At 44.9% G+C, this 20,538-nt stretch overlaps 1 protein-coding gene across 7 annotated transcripts in view; it reads right to left on the reverse strand.

Annotated features, from left to right (window-relative positions):
• Positions 1 to 20,538, reverse strand: part of NR1H2 (nuclear receptor subfamily 1 group H member 2) — a 232,388-nt gene that overhangs the window by 34,949 nt on the left and 176,901 nt on the right. For all 7 annotated transcript variants that reach the window (XM_077457095.1, XM_077457099.1, XM_077457096.1 and 4 more), the window contains 2 exons: positions 16,581 to 16,850; positions 2,639 to 2,859 (listed from right to left, as the gene is read on the reverse strand). In XM_077457095.1, coding sequence (XP_077313221.1) covers positions 2,639 to 2,859; positions 16,581 to 16,850 — 491 coding nt within the window. The remainder of the gene's footprint in view (positions 1 to 2,638; positions 2,860 to 16,580; positions 16,851 to 20,538) is intronic.

A 20,538-nucleotide genomic window follows, 5' to 3' on the forward strand; every position in this document is an offset into this window, starting at 1 on the left:
GGACTCTTCCCGACAACCCTGGCCAGATGTTATCGGGGGCTGTTCAGAATCTGAAAGCCCCCTTTAAACGGGGGCCCCCAGATCCTGCCCCCTTTCCTATGTGAATGGGTAGGGGTACCCCTACCCATTCACCTAAAAAAAGGGTCAAAAATAAAAACAGCACACAGGTATTTGACAAAGTAATTTATTAAAGCAGCTCCAGCATCTCTTCTCCTTCTGATTTCTTCTCCCTCCAGCAATGTCTTCATCCTCCGGTTCTTTGCCCTCAGCTGATGACATCTTCCTCTGGTTCTTCTCCCTCCACTGATGTCTTCTTCTGATGCCGGTTCTCCTCTCTTCGCTGTCTTCTTCCTCTGCCGGTTCTCCTCTCTCTGCTGTCTTCACCATCTGTTCTTCCTCCGATGTTCTCTTGATGATCTTTCCCGCCGTGTGCCATTACTTATACAGGCATGGGGCATGGCCACCCGGTGATGTCATCCAGAGGCCCAGCCACCTTGTGACGTCACCAACCCATCATGCCCCGGGATGTGATGGCACAAGGGGGCAGAGCCTCCAGATATCACTGGGTGGCCACGTTCCCATGCCTATATAAAGTAATGGCACACGGTGGACCCATCATTACAGCACAAGAGAGAGCGTCAAGGGAACATCAAAGTAAGAACAGAAGTTGAAGACAGGGCAGAGAGGAGACCTGGCAGCAGAAGACATCAGCAGAGGGAGACGATCTGGAGGATGAAGACATCACCAGAGGGAAAAGAAATTGGAAGAAGAAGAGACACCGGAGCTGCTTTAATAAATTACTTTCTAACAAACCTGTGTGCTGGGATCTGAGACCCACTTATTAAAGTGGGCTTCAAGGTTTTGATAACCCCCCTGTCCGCAGACCCTGACAACCACCAGCCAGGGTTGTCAGGAAAAGGCCCTTGTCCCCATCAACATGGGGACAAGGTGCTTTGGGATAGGGGGTGCGGGCCCTCCCCTGCCTCAAAGCACTCCCCCATGTTGAGGGCATGTGGTCTGGTATGGTTCAGGAGCAGGGGACTCACTCTTCTCCACTCCCTTTCCTGACCTACCAGGCCTGCTCGGATAAGGATCTGTTATGAAGTTTGGGGAGGGGACCCCACGCCGTGGGGGTTCCCCTTAAAATCCATACCAGATCGAAGGGTTTGATATGGTCTTGGAGGGGAAACCATATGCTGTTTATTTTTTTTCATTTGGCGTGGGGTTCCCCTTCAAGATCCTCAGAACATAAGTCACATGCCAAAGTTGGATGAGTTCAGACAATGATCCGAATTTGATCTGATTTCAATGATATTCAATGGTGTGAATTAGGATCACAGTCGGACCAAAGTAGTGCAGGAACCTTTTTCAAAGTCGGACCAAATTGTGTCAGATCAGATAAGACGGCTCTCATAGGGAATAATTCATTTATACATGCCATGCGACATGTGCTCCCAATGACGGAGCATTTGTCGTTTGTGAACCCAGCCTTATATTGAGTTTATATTACACACAGGTGGACTTTTATTTACTAATTAGGTGACTTCTGAAGGCAATTGGTTCCACTAGATTTTAGTTAGGGGTATCAGAGTAAAGGGGGCTAAATACAACTGCATGCCACACTTTTCACATATGTATTTGTAAAAAAAAATATTTTCATTTATAATTTTCCTTCCAATTCACAATTATGCAACTTTGTGTTGATCTATCACAAAGTCTCAATTAAAATACATTTAAATTTATGGTTGCAACATGACAAAATGTTTAAAATTTCAAGGGGTGTGAATACTTTTTCAAGGCACTAATATATATATATATATATATATATATATATATATATATATATATATATATATATATATATATATATATATATATATATATATATATATATGATGTAATATTGAATAATCCAAATTTCACAGCTGCTCTGCATTTCTCCACCCTAGCTCATCAACAATGGCATGGTTCCTCTCAGGACAACAGCCTAAGACAGCCCATAGATGAGTCAGTTTTTTTTCATTCAGGGCCAGTTCACACCAGACGCAGTTCCGTTCAGTTCCATGTGCTTTTTCTGCACTAAAAATGCATGCAGTGTTTTCCATGTATTCCAATGGCTCTAGTTCACACCATGCAGTCAGTTTCTGGTGCAGAAACTGACCGGAACCGACTGTATTCGTGCAGAAAAAACTGAACTGCACGGAACTGCATCTGGTGTGAACTGGCCCTTAACCAATCGGGTAGAAATAAAAACAACTAACTTAATTCCCCCCATCCACACACCCGATGTGGATAGAGGAATTCTTCCTGCTGAGCTATTGTATTTTGACAGCAGGGAGACTTCCCCGCTGTCAGATTACACAGATCAACGCTGCAGGCTATAGCTAGGGCTATTGATAAAGAAATTACATTTTTTATTGGATGCGTTTTAGAGCAGAAAGTAAAAAAATTGGATTGTTGTATTCACCGTAAAATCCTTTTCTCTGAAGTTCACTGACTGACAAAACTCCATTAATCTTGACCGTAGGGTTATACCCCTAAACCCATATGATGATGAAACACATTTATATTATTACTACTGCAAATGTTCTAAAACCAGCATGTTACATGAGAGATACAGGCTTCTTAAACGACATACCGTTACTTTGGGCTGATCACTGAAGGACCTTTTGTTGCACTGTTGCTGGGCAGATACTAGTTGCTGGATCATCTCCTCTTGCTGAGGCGTTAGATGGACAATATCCTGGGTCAGCATGGAAGGGCTGGGTGGAGCCAGAACTGCAGATGAGCGAACAACATCATCGTCTTGCTGTTGTTTCTTGATCTTTTTGCTACGGATCTGCTCTTCAGACAGAACACCTGGGAGGAAGTGCAACAGGGTCACACTATCAGCCAACAGACATCACATGACTAACAGAGCAAGTGACTAATCAAGGCCTGGAAGATGTTGCTGGAAAAAGTGACAAAGCTGGCTTAAATGCAGCATTGTGTTTTAGTTGATTTTAAGGTCAAACTAGAATATTTAGCCCAAGGCAGCCCATTCACAGCCTGATATTTTTCCACAAAACATAAAGGGCAAAATCTTTGCACTTCTCCATATATTGATCAGGGATACAATTGGTGGTGAGCAAAGGATATTGCATGCACTTAAAAAGACAAGTAATATTGGCGATGAGATGCAGTCTGCCCATCGAGGGTACTTTTGATTAGCATTAGGAAATCTTGGAAATGTGTTGAACAGTAAATGCATTGTTATCTTAAAAAGGAACCAGTAAGGCAAAACATCAGAGAGCCACCTTTAATTTTAAAGATGCAGGTTTGGGGACTGGTATTCTATCTTTGATCCACTACTCATTAAGTGACTGACCTGGAAATTAACATGCAGGATGAGATTTCACACTTTTCAAACTTCATTAGCTGAATGCTTTTTCCGCATAAGTAACTCATTAGGTGGCAAAACCCTCTGTGCTTATAAAGAGTGTATTTTTTATATTCACTGTAAAATCCTTTTCTTCCCTACTTCAATAATGGACACAGGATTTCAGCCTTCTATGTATGGGTATAGTTGCCGCCTTCAAGAGGTTGGACACTATACAAAGAACAAAGGGCACTGCCCCATTCAATGGCAATACACTCCTGTGCATGTGCAACACAATGGAAATGGAAGGAAATGTTCTGGAGAAAATACTCCGTTGTAGCAAGAAGACAGCAATGCAGGAGAGGAGCTGTGATTTCAAAAGAACTACAGAATTTTTTTTTTTAACAGAATATATATTATATATATATATATATATATATATATATATATATATATATATATATATATATATATATATATATATATATATATATATATTCTCCCAACGTTTATTAGGGGACATAGAATGCCCTCAAAAAAAGAAAAAAAAAGGAGGGGGGTGATTGAGACACAGAACATGCTCCCTAGCAATCCTCAGAAGTAATATTGTGACTGAATCAGATCAAACAATGTCAATAGGACATGAAGGACCTTAAGTCAAATGTTAGCATTCATGATGCTGCCAGAACCAGGTGATAAAATGTGGAAAATATTGTAGACAGTTGACCATGTAGCACTGCATACCTAGGAGATGGATGCCTTGCAAGAAGAAGCCCAGGAGGTACTCATTGGTTTAGTAGATAACAGGGAACTAAGGATCCTTCCCATTTATGGAGTAAGCCTTGTGAATGACCTGGTGAATCCATCTAAAGATGGTCAAACTGAAAGACAGGGACTCCTTAAAAATAAGGAAGGGTGCCTAGCAAACAAGGCTCCTGACAAAGGGATGCTTATTTGATGTTGACAAGGAAGGCCACCTTCTAAAACAAAGACAAACACCAAATTGAGATACCATGAGGCTAGGGAGTTTTTTAAAGCAGCGAGGTTAGGAATACCATAGATAAAAAAGGTACAAGCTGGAGAATAAGATTTTCCCAGTGAAAAGCTGTATAGGGGGGAAGGGGGGTTGTAAGGAAAAGTTTTCAGCACAGCTAGAAACCTGACCACACTGTGCTCTCCTGCTTAGTGTGGTCAGTTTATAATAGGAAAACAGAGGGACTAGCAGGAACACCAGGTATTTCACAAAACATAAGCAATGCAAAGAGAACAAGATACTTTTTCATACAAGTACAGCAAACACATATCAGGAATAGGAAATGTTGGGTTAACATATTCTATAATAGCGATCAGCAATAAATGCAGATCCATGCAGAATTAAGGAAAGCTCAGAACCGTGAAGTTCAAGCATCGGAAGTAACCAGTGCATCTAAGATGATACCCCTTGCAATAAATAAGCCCAGAGAAAAGTAAAGTGTACTGGCTCATAAAAAACATGCTCTCTTAGCATCTGGGCTTTATGCTACCAGACCACTGTTTTTTAACCTTCGTTTTTACACACATGCTAAAATGCACATTTTATGGAGATAACCAACTTGTGTTGCTCAACTGTCGGTTATGCATGCATGTGTGACATACGCGTATGCTTTTTTTTTTTTTTAATTGGATTTTTGTACTCACCGTAAAATCCTTTTCTCTGAAGTTCATTGACAGACACAGCTCTTTTAATTCTTGAGATTAGGGTTATCACATCACTTCAGGAGAGGACTAGGCAGAACATGTAACACATGTAAAAACAGCAAGACTGCACAGCACTGCCAAGGGGGTGGTTCCTCTGGTTATAATCCCTCACCCTGCTTCCTGCAGCTCAGGTCGTCAAAAAGCAGTACAGACATAAATAGGAGGGGTGGGTGCTGTGTCCGTCAATGAACTTCAGAGAAAAGGTTTTACGGTGAGTACACAAATCCCATTTTCTCTGTCGTTCATTGACAGACACAGCTCCTTTAATTCTTGCCCTTAGGGACATCCCCAAGCAGTGTAAAAAAAACAAGGGGTGGAAACAGCAAAACATAACTTCACCCACAACAAAGGGAACACCTCAACAGAGGAGTCGCCAACTTAAACAGCTGCCATTAAAACCAGTGGCCAACTCGTGCATCAAAAGAAGCATTTACAACATCTAGTAACTTAAAGAAAGTGCAATTGCAACCTTACACAGCCACCTGCAAAACCTTGCGGCCAAAGCAAGCATCCAAAGATGCACTTACTCCAACTTTGTAGAATTTAGTGAAAGTGTGAATGGACGACCAAGTCGCCCCTTTACAAACCTGGGAGACAGACGCTTGATGTTGGAAAGCCCAGGAGATCCCAATTGCTCTGGTGGAATGAGCAATAACAGGAAAAGGGGGCATTTGTCCCTTTAGGGCTGGGATATGCAATTAGCTGACCTCCAGCTGTTGCAAAACTACAAGTCCCATCATGCCTCTGCCTCTGGGTGTCATGCTTGTGGCTGTCAGAATCTTGCTATGCCTCATGGGACTTGTAGTTCTGCAACATCTGGAGGTCCGCTAATTGCATATCCCTGCTTTAGGGCATAGGCCTGAACCACGATCTGTCTAATCCACCAATAAATGGTGGATGACGAGCCCGCCAGACCTTTTTTCGGACCACCCACTGAGACGAACAGAGAGTCTGGCTTCCGGAAGGGAGCCGTAGCAGACAGATACACACGTAAAGCCCGAACCACGTCCAGAGAATGCAAGGCAACCTCTTTTGGGTGTGTCGGCTTAAGACACAAAGAAGGCAACACAATGTCCTCATTTAGATGGAATGCCAAAACCACCTTTGGAAGGAAAAAGGGCTGCGGACGTAGCACAAGCCTTATCCTTGTGGATGACCAGGTAGGGAGACTTGCATGACAAGGCTGCCAACTCAGAAACCCTCCTGGCAGATATAATAGCCACTAGTAAAACGACTTTTTGAGAGAGTGTTAACAAGGTAATCTCCCAAATGTTCTCAAACAGCGGTTTCTGAAGCGCCGATAGCACCAGATTCAGATCCCACCGAGGTAGCGGTGGTTGAACCGGAGGGACCACGCGTCGAACCCCTTGCACAAAAGGTACTCACCAATGAGTGAGTCACCAAGGAGTTGGAAAAAGAGAGCCAAGGCTGATGTCTGTGCCTTGATGGTGCTTAAGACAAGTTTCTGATCCACTCCTCGCTGCAAAAACAGCAGGATCCTGGAAACTGAATAAGTGCGCGCAAGTCACCCCATGTAAGCCTTCCATGTACGATGGTAAATCTTCCCAGAAGAAAACTTCCGTGCCCTCAGCATAGTGGAAATTACCGAGTCTGACAGACCTCAGTCCTTTAGCGCCTGGTTTTCCACAGCCATGGCGTTAAAACCAGCGACAGTAAAAGTAGAATGAAGTATCGGACCTTGCGCAAGAAGGTCCTCTCGCAGTGGTAGGCCTTAAGGAACATCCGCCACCAGTCATACTAGGTCAGTGTACCAAGGACGCCGAGGCCAATCTAGGGTAATCAGAATTACTGGAATCCCCTCTGCCTCCACTGCACAGCAGATTTAGTAGAAGCTTGAGTGGGGGGAAGGCATAAATCAGCCGATAATGTCCCCATGGAGTCACCAACGCATCTGACGCGTCCGCCCAGGGGTCTCTTGTCCTGGACACAAACCTCTGCCCCTTCCGATTGAGCCGAGAGGCCAAGAGGTCCACATCCAGTGTGCTCCACCTTAGGCAAAGGAGCCTGAATACCTCAGGATGCAACGGCCATTCCCCTGGGTCCAGCATCTGACGACTTAGGTAGTCCGCCTGCCAGTTTTCTACGCCTGGGATATATATGGACGACAGGGCCCGCACGTGTCGCTCTGCCCACTGGAGGTTGTGAGCGACCTCCCATGCTAAAGCTGAGCTCCTTGTTCCTCCTTTATGGTTGACATACGCCACCGAGGTGGCATTGTCTGACTGGATCCTGATTGCACGCCCTTGTAGCCTCATTGACCATGTGGAGAGGCAAAGTCTGATAGCCCGAAGCTCAAGCACAGTTGGGATTCTTCCTGTGACCAAAGGCCCTGGGCCGACCGTACTCCCAGCTCTCCCCCCACAACCGGTCAGGCTGCTGTCCGTTGTGATCACTGTCCAATTGAGAGGAAGGAATGATCTTCTGTAACAAAGGGCCGGAGATCTTAGCCACCAGAGAATTTGACCCGAATTTGACAATCCAGGGATAATGGAGATTTTGTTCCATTTTGACAAAATCTCCTGCAAGACTCAAGTGTGAAATTGAGTGTACGGTACCGCCTCGAAAGTGGCTACCATGAGGCCCAGAACACGCATGCAGAAGCGCAGCGATGACCACCTGCGGTTCATCAACAACTTCACCACAGCTTGATGAGTCTGCAGCTTGTCTGAAGGGAAAAAAACTCTCGCTTCTGAGGAGTCCAACAGCAAGCGTAATCCAGGCATTGAGTCGTCACTAACAACGACCTCTTTAGGTTCAATACCCAACTAAACTCCCGAAGAGTCTGCATGGTGATCGCTAGATCCTCCCTTAATTCTGAGCTGGAAGCTGCTCTCAGAAGGAGGTTGTCTCAGTAACCCATGATTGTGATCCCACGTTGCCTTAACAGTGAAAGAATTGGAGCGAACACTTTGGTAAAGACACGGGGTGCTGATCCCAGGCCAAAAGGGAGAGCCACAAACTGATAGTGCTCTTCCCCGACTGCAAATCGCAGAAACCTCCGATGCCTGAGGCATATAGGTACATGTAAATACATGTCCTGGATATCCAGGGATGCCAGGAAGTACCCCGGATGGAGTGCAGTGACCAAGGAGTGAACTGATTCCATCCTGAACCCTTGTACTTTCACAAAGCTGTTGAGGGCTTTCAAGTCCAGGATTGGATGTACCCCTTTCCTTTTTGAGGACTACAAACAAATTGGAGTAGAAACCCTGAAACCTTTCCAACCTCGGTACTGGTACTTTCACCCCGCGCAGTAGTAGGTCCCGTACTGCCCTGAACAGGGCTTCCTGATGAACTGGAAGTAGAGGTAGGTTGGAGGGAAAAAATCTGTTTGGTGGACAAGAAAGAAACTATCTTGTACCCCTATGAAACCAGTTCGCAAAGCCACTGGTCGGACAGTAGAGAGGTCCACCAGGCTGCAAACTCTCGAAGGCGACCACCCACTCTAGAATTGGGTGGGGGCAAACCTTCATGCGGTAACATTTTTGTTCGCAGACTTGTTTGGCTTGCAAAACCAGAGACGCTTTTGTCCTTCAGTAGGCACCTTGTCGGACTGGGACAGCTTAACTGTACAGGGATAGGGACAATTGTAGACACTCACTCAGGTTGAACTGGATGGACTGGTGTCTTTATTCAACCTTACTAACTATGAAACTGCCGACCTGGGCAGGCAAAAAAAAAAAAGAAGTTTCTGAGCAGAAAAAGAGGACCCTTGCCTACAGCGTGGCTCCTTACCCTTCCTGGACTGTGGGAGCAACGTGCTCACCGGTAACATTTTTAATAATGTCAACCAGTGCAGCTCCAAAAAGCCTCTCGCCTTGAAAGGGCAAATCCGCCAGAGCTTTTTTAGATGTCTGGTCCGCAGACCAGCATTTCAGCCAAATCAGGTGCCGTAGCACCACTGCTGATACTGATGCTCTAGAGAGCAGGGGGACCATATCCAGGGCTGCATCACAGACCTATTTAACGCCATGCACCAACTGGTCTGCCAGCTCTACGCAGACTGGGGGAGACTGTTGCTTCTCCAATTCATGGTGCAACAGATTTGCCCATTCAGTAAGCATCTGCGATACCATGGCCATGGCCAGCACAGGTCATAGCGCTGACCCGATTACCATAAACCTGGACCGGCCCACTGCTTCGGCGATCCTGTTGACAGGATCCTTAAAGGCAGGAGTCCCTTCTACCGGAATCGTGGTTCGTTTATTTAACCTGGATACCGGGGGGTCAATGACCGGAGGAGACGTCCATTTTTCCATTACGCTCTCCTCAAAGGGGTAACCCACCGCCATTCTTCTTGGGACTGAAAAGGCCCGCTGTGGACTTCCCCATTCCTTGTAGATGAACTTATCAAAATAAGTCAAATACGGAAACACCTTAGGCATGTGGGCCGGTTTGCGGGACCCAAAAGGGACCGCCACCTCAGCAGAGATTCCTGCTGTATCCTCTATTTTCAGGGTATCCCGTACCGCAGTGATAAGTGCTCCTATCACTTTTTCCTGCACTAACCCAGACACAGAGTCATTCTCACTGTCCGAACGGTCCTGGTCCGCATCCTCTGACACGTCAGAACAGGGGCTGCCAGTCACCGCGGCACCCAAGTCTGAATCAGAGCTCTCCCCAGAAGACAGGCAGGGGGTGGTTTCTACCCCCCTTAAGCCCGCACATCGCTTCCACCCTGGCAGCAAAGGTCTCCAAGACCACCGACAAAGCGTCCATAGGCACTGCATTTCTTTGCAGGTGAGCCGGTTGCAATAGCAGGGATGTCTGGGGAAGAAGTGCCAGCTTCTGATGCCATGCTGACCCTCACTCGCCTGCCAAAACTTAGGGATTTAAGGCAAGGTACACAAATCCCACCCTCCTAGCTGCTCACAGACTGAGGGGTCCCTCCGCAGGACTCACCATCCTGACCAAGTGCTGCGCTATCCTGCCGTTGACCGCTCTGCCCTGTTTCAGTCACAAAGTGCTTTGAGTGAAAATCGCGCTGTTCTGAGGTACACGGCCCAGCACTAGAGGTAAAAATGTGCTGAGGCTACAAGAAAATGGCTGCCGACCATCCTTAGTACAAAAATCACCAAGAAAATGGCTAACAGCCACACACTGCATAAGAATACAGGAAATTGGCTGCAACCCCAGCAAAATGGCTCTCCTAAGGTAAATTTATTCAGGCACCTCAGAGCACAGTAAGAAGGGGCAGAAAAACAAAAATGGACCCTAACAGCCAGCGCAGCCCTGCCAAAGCTCGGAGTCGTCCCCCCCCCCGGAGGACCCCCGGGGATAGGGAGAGAGGAAAGGGAGAGCGAGTGACCCCCTAGTCGACCTCCCAGAGAATGCCCAGCTGCTCTATCCTGCCGAGGCAAGGAGAGCTGTACTTAACCCTCCTGTCGGGATTGCTGAACACATTCAACCACAGACCCATCACCCGAACAGTATGGGGTGCCTACTGGCCACGGCACACTGAGATACGGACAGCAGTAGCCCAGTCATATGTGTGCCTCGGAGCATATAGCTCACCGGTCGCCTCTGGCGCAGAAGGGGCATGTCGTGGCCGACCAAGCACGTAGCTAGGGTCTGCTTACACTCGATGGCCAGGTTGGGGAGACTACAAGAATCTATATTATCCAGCCTGTCACCCAGCAGGCTGTTGATAGTAGATCACAGGATCAAAAATTGTAGAAAAAAAATCCCAGGACCAATGGTCCTCTCAGGGAGCCAGGTCCTTCTCCTATACCATGCAGAAAAAAATGGAGCTGCAGGAAGCAGGGTTATAGCCAGAGGGACCGCCCCCTGGGTGGTGCTGTGGAGTCTAGCTGTTTTTACATGTGTTACATGTTCTGCCTAATCTTCTCCTGAAGTGGCGTGATAACCCTTAGGTCAAGAATTAAAGGAGCTGTGTCCGTCAATGAACGAAAGGGAAAAATGTTTTGATGCCCTGGGCTTTCAGAACTTTAGGTTGAGCCTGGGACACCTTAATAAGGGGGCATTCTGCTTACCCTCACATCGAAGTCATCGGTTGGCAGTACAGTGGTCTGAATCACTTATATTTGAAATCTTGCAGCCCAAAGTGTAAACTAGAAAATTCTACTGTCATTTTATATAGCCCATTACTATCAAAACTAACACTGGCAACAGTAAAACGGTTAAAGCAAGTTACTGAGAAGTATGGACAGAATTTACAAATTAATCTTAAGCAGCTGTGGGGTAGTTACAACCAGGTGAACCAGGTTGGAGTAACATGCTTGCATAGTCTGAAGCTATGAGAATGGTGAGAACACCTTCAAATTAAATCCCTCAGTAGGAGTCAAGAAATTTGCAGTACACATTATTACGTTCAGGGAGAGTCCTTCAGTGAGACTCTGTGAGAGGTTGTTCACAGAAAACCCCCATTAGACTTACCAGTAACGGTATTTCCATGAATCTTCCAGGACAGCTACTTGAGAGATGATTGGCTCTGCCCTTTGCAGGAAACACAAATTATACACAATTTAAGAAGTCCCTCCCTCTCCTCTGACCCTTAGTTGTTTGAAGAGAAGTAACAAACTCACTAAAACACCACCACCAGGAAAAGAAAAGGAGACCAGTGAATACAGAATAGGGTGGGAATATAGACACGGTCCTGGAAGAGTCATAGAAATACAGTTACCAGTAAATCTAACAGGCGTTTTACCCCCTCATCTTCCAGGACAGCTACTTGAGAGATGTCTGGCTCCGTCCTCTACAGGAAACACAAATCAGACACAATTTAAAAGCCTATTCTCAGCTATGCCAGGAACAGGTGTAGAACCTTGGTGAATACTCTGGAAGCCAAGGAAATCCCACAGGGGGAGTGCACACAAACTAATAATGGTGATTCCTTATGGTGAAACAGAATAATCATTAAAGTGGTTGTAAGCTCTCTAATATACACAGTGAAGTGACTGGCCTCAGATGATACACAGAGATGAAATAAATCCTCCTACATAAGTTTTACTTATTTATATGTAGTTTTCTCTTTTGCACACCCCTTCAAAAATGCTGATTTTGAAAAAATCCTTCTGCATTTTTTAGTATAACAGAGGAGGGGGTGAAGAGCTGCAATTAGAGGTCTAATACACTGTGTGGGAGCTGATTGGAGTAAAGAAACACCCCCCCCCCCCTTCCACACACAGCAGAACTGTGTTCTGAATAGACAAGCTGTGTGCTGAGCTCTCCTCCCCAACACAAAATTAATCTCATGTGTTGGGAAAACTTGTCAAATGTGGCCATGCTGATGACAGAGGAATGAAGAACCAGAGAGAAGCAACACTTAATGCTTTGGAGAGAGACAAGTAAACACTACAGATAGATGTGCTTTGTTCAGATTTCATGACTGATGTTTACAACCACTTTAAGCGTTTTACGACCACCCCATAGCAGATTTACCGCTACAGACGGCCGTTCTGTGCAGAATCACGTATATATATATGATTTTGCACTTCTTAATTTTGGTTGTGAGCTGCTGGAAACTCGTGTAAATTTACACAGCGGGACCTGATCCGCCAGGACCTGCCGATCATTCGGTACTCTGACAGAATGATAGTCTGCCTATATATACCCAAGGCAAACTGTGATTCTGTGAGTACAGAAGATATGGATCCTGTGTTCCTGTGAAGTAGGAACACAGATTCATGTCTTCAAGTAGTAAAAGCACCTTCCCCACCATTAGGTAAGCACTCCCTAGGCACACATTTAACCCTTTCACCACCCCTGTTAAACCCCTTCCCAGCCAGTGTCATTAGTACAGTGACAGTGCATATTTTTAACACTGATCACTGTAATAATGTCACTGGTCTCCAAAACAAGTGTCAAAAGTGTAAAAGCGGTGGGAGAGGGCCCCTCCCACAGGTCTCCGGTGCCCTCCGCCGCTTACCAGAGCCGCCGGAAGCAGCGGAGGCAATCACGCCCGTCTCCCTGTTAGGTATGGAGATGAGTGAAGGGAAGATGGCGCCCACCCGTCTCCATACCATTGCAGGGCAGAAGCAACATCAAAATGTCACTTCGACCCATAGCTCTTAAAGCAACATTTAAAAAAAAAATGTTTTTATTGGATTTTAGTGTAAATATGAGATCTGAGGTCTTTTTTCTCATATTTAAGAGGTCTTCTTATGCTTTTTTTTCTATTACAAGGGATGATTAATTTAAAAGTGACATAATTTTTTTTAAGAACAGTGTAAAAATGTAAAATAAAAGGTAAAATAAATAAGATTTTATTTTTTAACCACTTTCAGACTGGACCAATTTGCTGGTCAAAGACCAGACCACTTTTTGCGATTCGGCACTGCGTCGCTTTAACTGACAATTGCGCGGTCGTGCGACGTGGCTCCCAAACAAAATTGACATCCTTTTTTATCCACAAATAGAGCTTTCTTTTGGTGGTATTTGATCACCCCTGCGGTTTTTATTTTTTGCGCTATAAACAAAAATAGAGCGACAATTTTGAAAAAAACGCATTATTTTTTACTTTTTGTTATAATAAATATCCCCCAAAAATATATAAAAAAACATTTTTTTCCCTCAGTTTAGGCCGATACGTATTCTTCTACATATTTTTGGTAAAAAAAAAATCGCAATAAGCGATTATTGATTGGTTTGCGCAAAAGTTATAGCATTTACAAAATAGGGATAGTTTTATAGCATTTTTATTAATAATTTTTTATTATTTTTTTTTTTACTAGTAATGGCGGCGATCAGCGATTTTTATTGTGACTGCGAAATTGTGGGGGACCCATCGGACATTTTTGACACATTTTTGGGACCATTGTCATTTATACAGTAATCACTGCTATATAAATGCAGTGATTCCTGTGTAAATGACACTGGCAGTGAAGGGGTTAACCAGTGGGTGGCAGTGTAGGGGTTAAGTGTTCCTAGGGGTGTGTTACTAACTGTGGGGGGGTTGGGCTTTCATTTAGTGAACACTGATCTCTGCTCCAATCACATGGAGCAGAGATCAGCGTCACTAGTTGCTAGGCAGAATGGAGAAATGCTGTTTACTCTGCATTTCCTCCATTCGGCCGCTCCGTGAGACGATCGCGGGGATGCCCGCGGCGATCGAGTCCGCGGGTCCCGCGACCGGACTCACGGGGGTCCCGACCAGCGCGGGAGCGCGCCGCCGGCGGCGTGCTCCCGATGGCAGGGCGGCATTGAATATTGGACGTACCTGTACGCCAATATGCCTGCCCGTGCCATTCTGTCGACGTACATCATCGTGCGCTGGTCGGGAAGTGGTTAAACGCGGCCTGTCCCACTGAGCTTGCATGCAGAAGCAAACACATACGTGAGGTATGGCTGCATTCATTAGAGTGAGAGGCCCAAGACCTTTTCTGTAACTCAAAACATGCAACCTGTAGAAATGTTTTAAACGTCACATATGGAGATTTTTAAGAGTAAACGTTTTTCGCCATTCCACGAGCGGGAGCAACTTTGAAGCGTGACATGTTGGGTATCAATTTACTCAGCGTAACATCATTTTTCACAATATAAATTAAAAGTGATTTTTTTGACTGTAAGAACGTTGCTCAAATACGGTGTGACAAAAAGTATTGCAACAACCGCCATTTTATTCTCTAGGGTGTTCGGAAAAAAAACATACATATAATGTTTGAGGGTTCTAAGTAATTTTCTAGCAAAAAATAAAAAAATACATTTTAACTTGTAAACAAGTCTGAAAAAAGGCCCGATCTTAAAGTGGTTATTTAATGCCTGGATAAAATGCAAACATCCACTGAGACCAAAAACTCCTTCTGTTGGAGGTAGGCCACCTCCCTACAGAAGAACTGGACTGATTTAATACAGAACTTTCAGGTGCAAACAGGGAAATTTAGAGCTATGAGGTTCAGAATAAGATCGGCAAAACTGTCTCGCTTGGGTACAGTAAACAGGTTTGCCTCTGGACTGCCTGTAACTTTCTGTGGTAATAAAGGAAGATTTTGAAGCAAAAAAAAATAATACCGGTTGGGAGAGGGAAAAAGAAGGACAGCTGAGGCGTATGAAAAGATGGTGCATGTGCACCTTTCAACATTAAGACTTTGACTTGATGGTCTGGGGCAGGTTTTTGTTACTACTTGAACTAGAGATCTCTTAGAATCTGGCATCACAGAGCAGTATTTCAGTCAGAGAATGCTCATAATGACCACATCATCAGAGTGGATGTAGGCTACCAAAAGCCCAACATCCAGGGAAGTATCACAGTTGGCCCAGACTACACAGCCCCAAGAGAGGTGGGTGAGACTGCACACGGAGTCAGAATCAGAGTGAATCAGGAAACTGAGGCAGTCGTTCCCTGCTAACCCCATAGCCTGGCCAGACAGACAAGACTTGGTCTAGCACCCTGGATAATTAGGACATAACAGCTTCAAGAACCAGAAATATCTTCTAGGACTTGCAATACTCCACTTCACAGAAATTAGTCCAGTGCCCCCCCCCCCCCCCCCACACATGGAGAAGCCATGCTTGGCAAGCCAAGAAAAGCATGCAGAAATGTGATCTTTCACATGTGGAAGCCCAAAGCCCCTGTACTGCACAGTGAAGTAGGCTTCACTCACTTCATATTTATGTACAGCAGGAAACCGTGCCCAACCGAGCCTGACGTGGGGACATCTTCTCATCAAAAAGATAGTAGAGAAACAAAGGCAAAAATGGCTCCAGAAGCCAGTGTAAAAGTAAAGAACCACCGATAATGCCTCAGTTAAAACAGCTCCAGAGAACACAGCCATGCCGTTCAGTGAACAGCCCCACTCACCAATCTAGTCTTTAGTGGCAGCCTGGATCACTAAATCCAGTCTAGTGCTGCCTGCTGAAGAGAATTTCTAGATTTAGTGGTTCAGTAGAATACCATACATGCAGCAAGGTAAAATAGTGTAAACACAATGAACCTGGTAAGTCTGCTGTGGTGACTGCAAGCCACAGAAAAATTCAAAGTGCAAATTGTAGTAAAATACAACATTTTGTGGTTTGGGAAGACACTGTGTACAGGTGGCTGTTTGAGTGAATGTCCAGAATATAGTGCTCCAGTCTGAAACTGCCAGAAACTCATAGAAATATCTTTAACTAGAGGTTCTGATCCAACAGAACTGGAGATAAATATCCTTCTTCAGGGAACTAAACCAAACTAGGCTTGTGATACACATGCAAGTATTAGGACTTGATAGACTGGTGCCCTTTGCTCTTCCTTGTGTCCAATCTCTTAGCGGCAGCGGCAGTGCAGTTGCCCTGGTTTGGAGGGGGTGTTTCCCCTATACAATAAATGAAGTATCAATAAATTGGCTATGCTAAATGAACCAGCCCAAAAGATCATGGTAGGTCCATCACAACGCAGGTTAAGAGGACCGCAGCACTGTCATCACTTTTTATTGTCAGTCACATGAGTGCTTCTAATACAATCCTTGCCATCCCCACTGAAATAAAACTTTTGGTAGAAACATAAAAAAAAACAATGATGACTTACACTGCTCCCGCATGCCAGCCTCTCTGCATTTCCGGAGCCTGCACTCCTGGCACTTGCGGCGCATGTACATGTCCATCTGACACTTGCCATTGTTCTTGCAAGTGTATTTGGCATTCTTTATTACACTGCGTCTGAAAAAGCCTTTACAGCCCTCACAGCTCAGCACATTATAGTGAAAGCCGGAGGCTTTATCTCCACACACACTGCAAACTTCATTACCCAACATCTTTGGTGCAGGACCCTTCTTCCTTTTACGTTCTGGCTCCTCTGCTGTTGAAAGACAAAATAATACATAATTATTTAACTGTAATTAAAGCCTAGTTATATCAGAAAAAACAAACTCCTCACCCAGCATTAAGATACTGGCAGAAGGCTTGCAGGAGTGTGTGATTTGCATATTTTCACAAACAAAACAGTCCAGGAAAAAACAAAAAATAATCACATTATTGGCTCCAAATTTAAAAGAAGCAGAAATGGCAAAGAATTTTACTTAGCAGGTTCTTTAACACAGCATACATGAACATAAGCATTTCAAATGCAAAATAGCTCATTCTATTTGTATAAACATTGCATGGGACTGCAACTCCTCTATGCACTACAAAGGACTCATGGGCCTTATTACCCCTTTGTGATGAAGGGTAAAACAAATCTTAATGCCTGAGCACAATTTTGCAAAACTGTACATATCGTGGCAACTACTTAGTGTATCCTGGCAAATTATAACTTGTTTTTTTCAGGACAAATTGGGCTGTCATTTGGTGGTAAATGGTAACGGCTATCTCCTGATTTTTTTTTTTACAAAAATTTGTCAAATAAAACAAATTGTTTTAAATGTAGCTATATATTTCTTGCTAATACCATATCTTATCGCCAAAGGAAAAAAAAAAAAAAGTTCCCCTGCTCCTGGCGATTGCAGTGATATGTGTATGTTTATTTACTGTTTGTATGCATACCATAGTAGGGCCCAGAAACAAGCGTTCATTTTGCTTTTTTTTTTTTTTTTTTTTTTTTTTTAATCCTACCTAAAACACACTGACACCAACTTAAAAAAAATGCTTTTTAAAAAAAAATCCTACCCAAATTATACTGGCCCTTACCTTGACCCTTATGCCCCATACACATGGTCCGAAATTCCCAACAGAAAAAAGTAAGATCAGACTATGTTGTTGGAAAGTCCGATCGTGTGTGGGCTCGGATTTTCCGACGGAAAAAGTTTGAGAGCTGGATCTAAAATTTTCCAACAACCAAATCCGATCGGACTTTTTCCGATCAGAAATTTTTATTTTTTGTGAAGAATCACCAACAAGTGGGACACAATTTTGAAGTGGAACGAAATCTATTGGATTTTTGAAACTTTTTTAACTAATAAAAAAATGAAAAGTGGGGCGTGCAAAATTATTCGGCCCCCTTGCGTTAATACTTTGTAGAGCCACCTTTTGCTGCGATTAAAGCTGCAAGTCGCTTGGGGTATGTCTCTATCAGTTTTGCACATCGAGAGACTGAAATTCTTGCCCATTCTTCCTTGCAAAACAGCTCGAGCTCAGTGAGGTTGGATGGAGAGCGTTTGTGAACAGCGGTTTTCAGCTCTTTCCACAGATTCTCGATTGGATTCAGGTCTGGACTTTGACTTGGCCATTCTAACACCTGGATACGTTTATTTGCGAACCATTCCTTTGTAGATTTTGCTGTATGTTTGGGATCATTGTCTTGTTGGAAGATAAATTTCCGTCCCAGTTTCAGGTCTTTTGCAGACTCCAACAGGTTTTCATCCAGAATGGTCCTGTATTTGGCTGCATCCATCTTCTCCTCAATTTTAACCATCTTACCTGTCCCTGCTGAAGAAAAGCAGGCCCAAACCATGATGCTGCCACCACCATGTTTGACAGTGGGGATGGTGTGTTGAGGGTGATGAGTTGTGTTGCTTTTACGCCAAACATATCATTTTGCATTGTGGGCAAAAAGTTCGATTTTGGTTTCATCTGACCAGAGCACCTTCTTCCACATTTGGTGTGTCTCCCAGGTGGCTTGTGGCAAACTTTAGACAAGAATTTTTATGGATATCTTTGAGAAATGGCTTTCTTCTTGCCACTCTTCCATAAAGGCCAGATTTGTGCAGTGTATGACTGATTGTTGTCCTATGGACAGACTCTCCCACCTCAGCTGTAGTTCTCTGCAGTTCATCCAGAGTGATCATGGGCCTCTTGGCTGCATCTCTGATCAGTCTTCTCCTTGTCTGAGCTGAAAGTTTAGAGGGACGGCCAGGTTTTGGTAGATTTGCAGTGGTCTGATACTCCTTCCATTTCAAAATGATCGCTTGCACAGTGCTCCTTGGGATGTTTAAAGCTTGGGAAATCTTTTTGTATTCAAATCCAGCTTTAAACTTCTCCACAACAGTATTACGGACCAGCCTGGTGTGTTCCTTGGTCTTCATGATGCTCTCTGTGCTTTCAACAGAACCCTGAGACTATCACAGAGCAGGTGCATTTATACAGAGACTTGATTACACACAGGTGAATTCTATTTATCACCATCAGTCATTTAGGACAACATTGGATCATTCAGAGATCCTCGCTGAACTTCTGGAGTGAGTTTGCTGCACTGAAAGTAAAGGGGCCGAATAATTTTGCACGCACCACTTTTCAGTTTTTTATTTGCTAAAAAAGTTTAAATGATCCAATAGATTTCGTTCCACTTCACAATTGTGTCCCACTTGTTGGTGATTCTTCACAAAAAATTAAAATTGTATATCTTTATGTTTGAAGCCTGAAATGTGGCAAAAGGTTGAAAAGTTCAAGGGGGCCGAATACTTTCGCAAAGGCACTGTATCTTTTTCTCCACTCACAGAATCAGAGACTATCACAGGGATCCAGTGACGGGGAACTGGAAGTCCTGGTTTCCGATCATTAGTATGAGACCCAGGGCTCTGGGTGAGCACAAACACTGGTACGCATACAGTAGGTGCCGCCGATATTGTGTTTCCAGCGCGACACTGTCACGCTGGTTACCGGCCACAGGCTTCTCTAACCAGCGTGATATCCTGTTGTGCTGGTTCTCGCACTGGCTGCAATAGGAAAATGTAATTTTCCTATAGTAGCGAAAGAGCGGCGATAATGGTGCCTCACTCATGAAGCCTGCATGCCTTCTTGGGGGCATACCAGGCCCTTAGGTCCAGTAGGAATTTTAAGGGGAATCCCCTATGCCGTCCCAGTCCCAGCATCCTCTGAGACTGTGAAATCATAAGGGTCGGGGACATCACCCGGTGACCCCACCCACTGTCCCTATATAAGTCGCCACGCAACACGTCCCTGTCATTGCGGCCAGAGATAGAGTCGAGTCAACATCTCAAGGAAGAAGAAGAGAAGGCGGTGACAGAAGACCGGTCCACCGCTAGTAAATGAGCTGGAAGAAGAAAGAGGAGGCCCGGCAAGAAGAACCGAAGAGGGGGACAAGACCCCTGAAGTCGGAAAAGAAGGGGCGGCGGCGACAGAAGACCGGGCCACCGCTAGTAAAAGAGCTATAGGAAGAAAGCGGAGGCCCGGCAAGAAGAACCGCAGAGGGGGAAAAGACCACCGAAGTCAGAAGAAGACCCCCGGACGGCGACGAAGAAGAAAGCCGGGCTCCTCCTCTAGTAAAAGAGCTAGCAAAAGAGCAGAAGATAGCGGAGGAGTCCGGTGAGAAGACCCCCCCAAGACGGAAGAAGACCCGTGGAGCTGTGCAATAAATTATTTTAAAAACTTGTGTTGTTTTTTATTTACATTTTTTCACCAGGTGAATGGGTAGGTGTACATTGTACCCCATACTCATTCACATAGGGTGGGGGGCCGGTATCTGGGGGCCCCCTTATTAAAGGGGACTCCTGGATTCTGATAAGCCCCCCGCCCGCAGACCCCGACAACCAACGGCCAGGGTTGTCGTGAAGAGGCCCTTGTCCTCATCAACATGGGGACAAGGTGCTTTG

This window comes from Lithobates pipiens, unplaced genomic scaffold (assembly GCF_037356315.1).
Source record: "Lithobates pipiens isolate NorthernLeopardFrog02 unplaced genomic scaffold, aLitPip1_a1.2 Scaffold_27, whole genome shotgun sequence".
NCBI classification, from domain to species: Eukaryota; Metazoa; Chordata; class Amphibia; order Anura; family Ranidae; genus Lithobates; species Lithobates pipiens.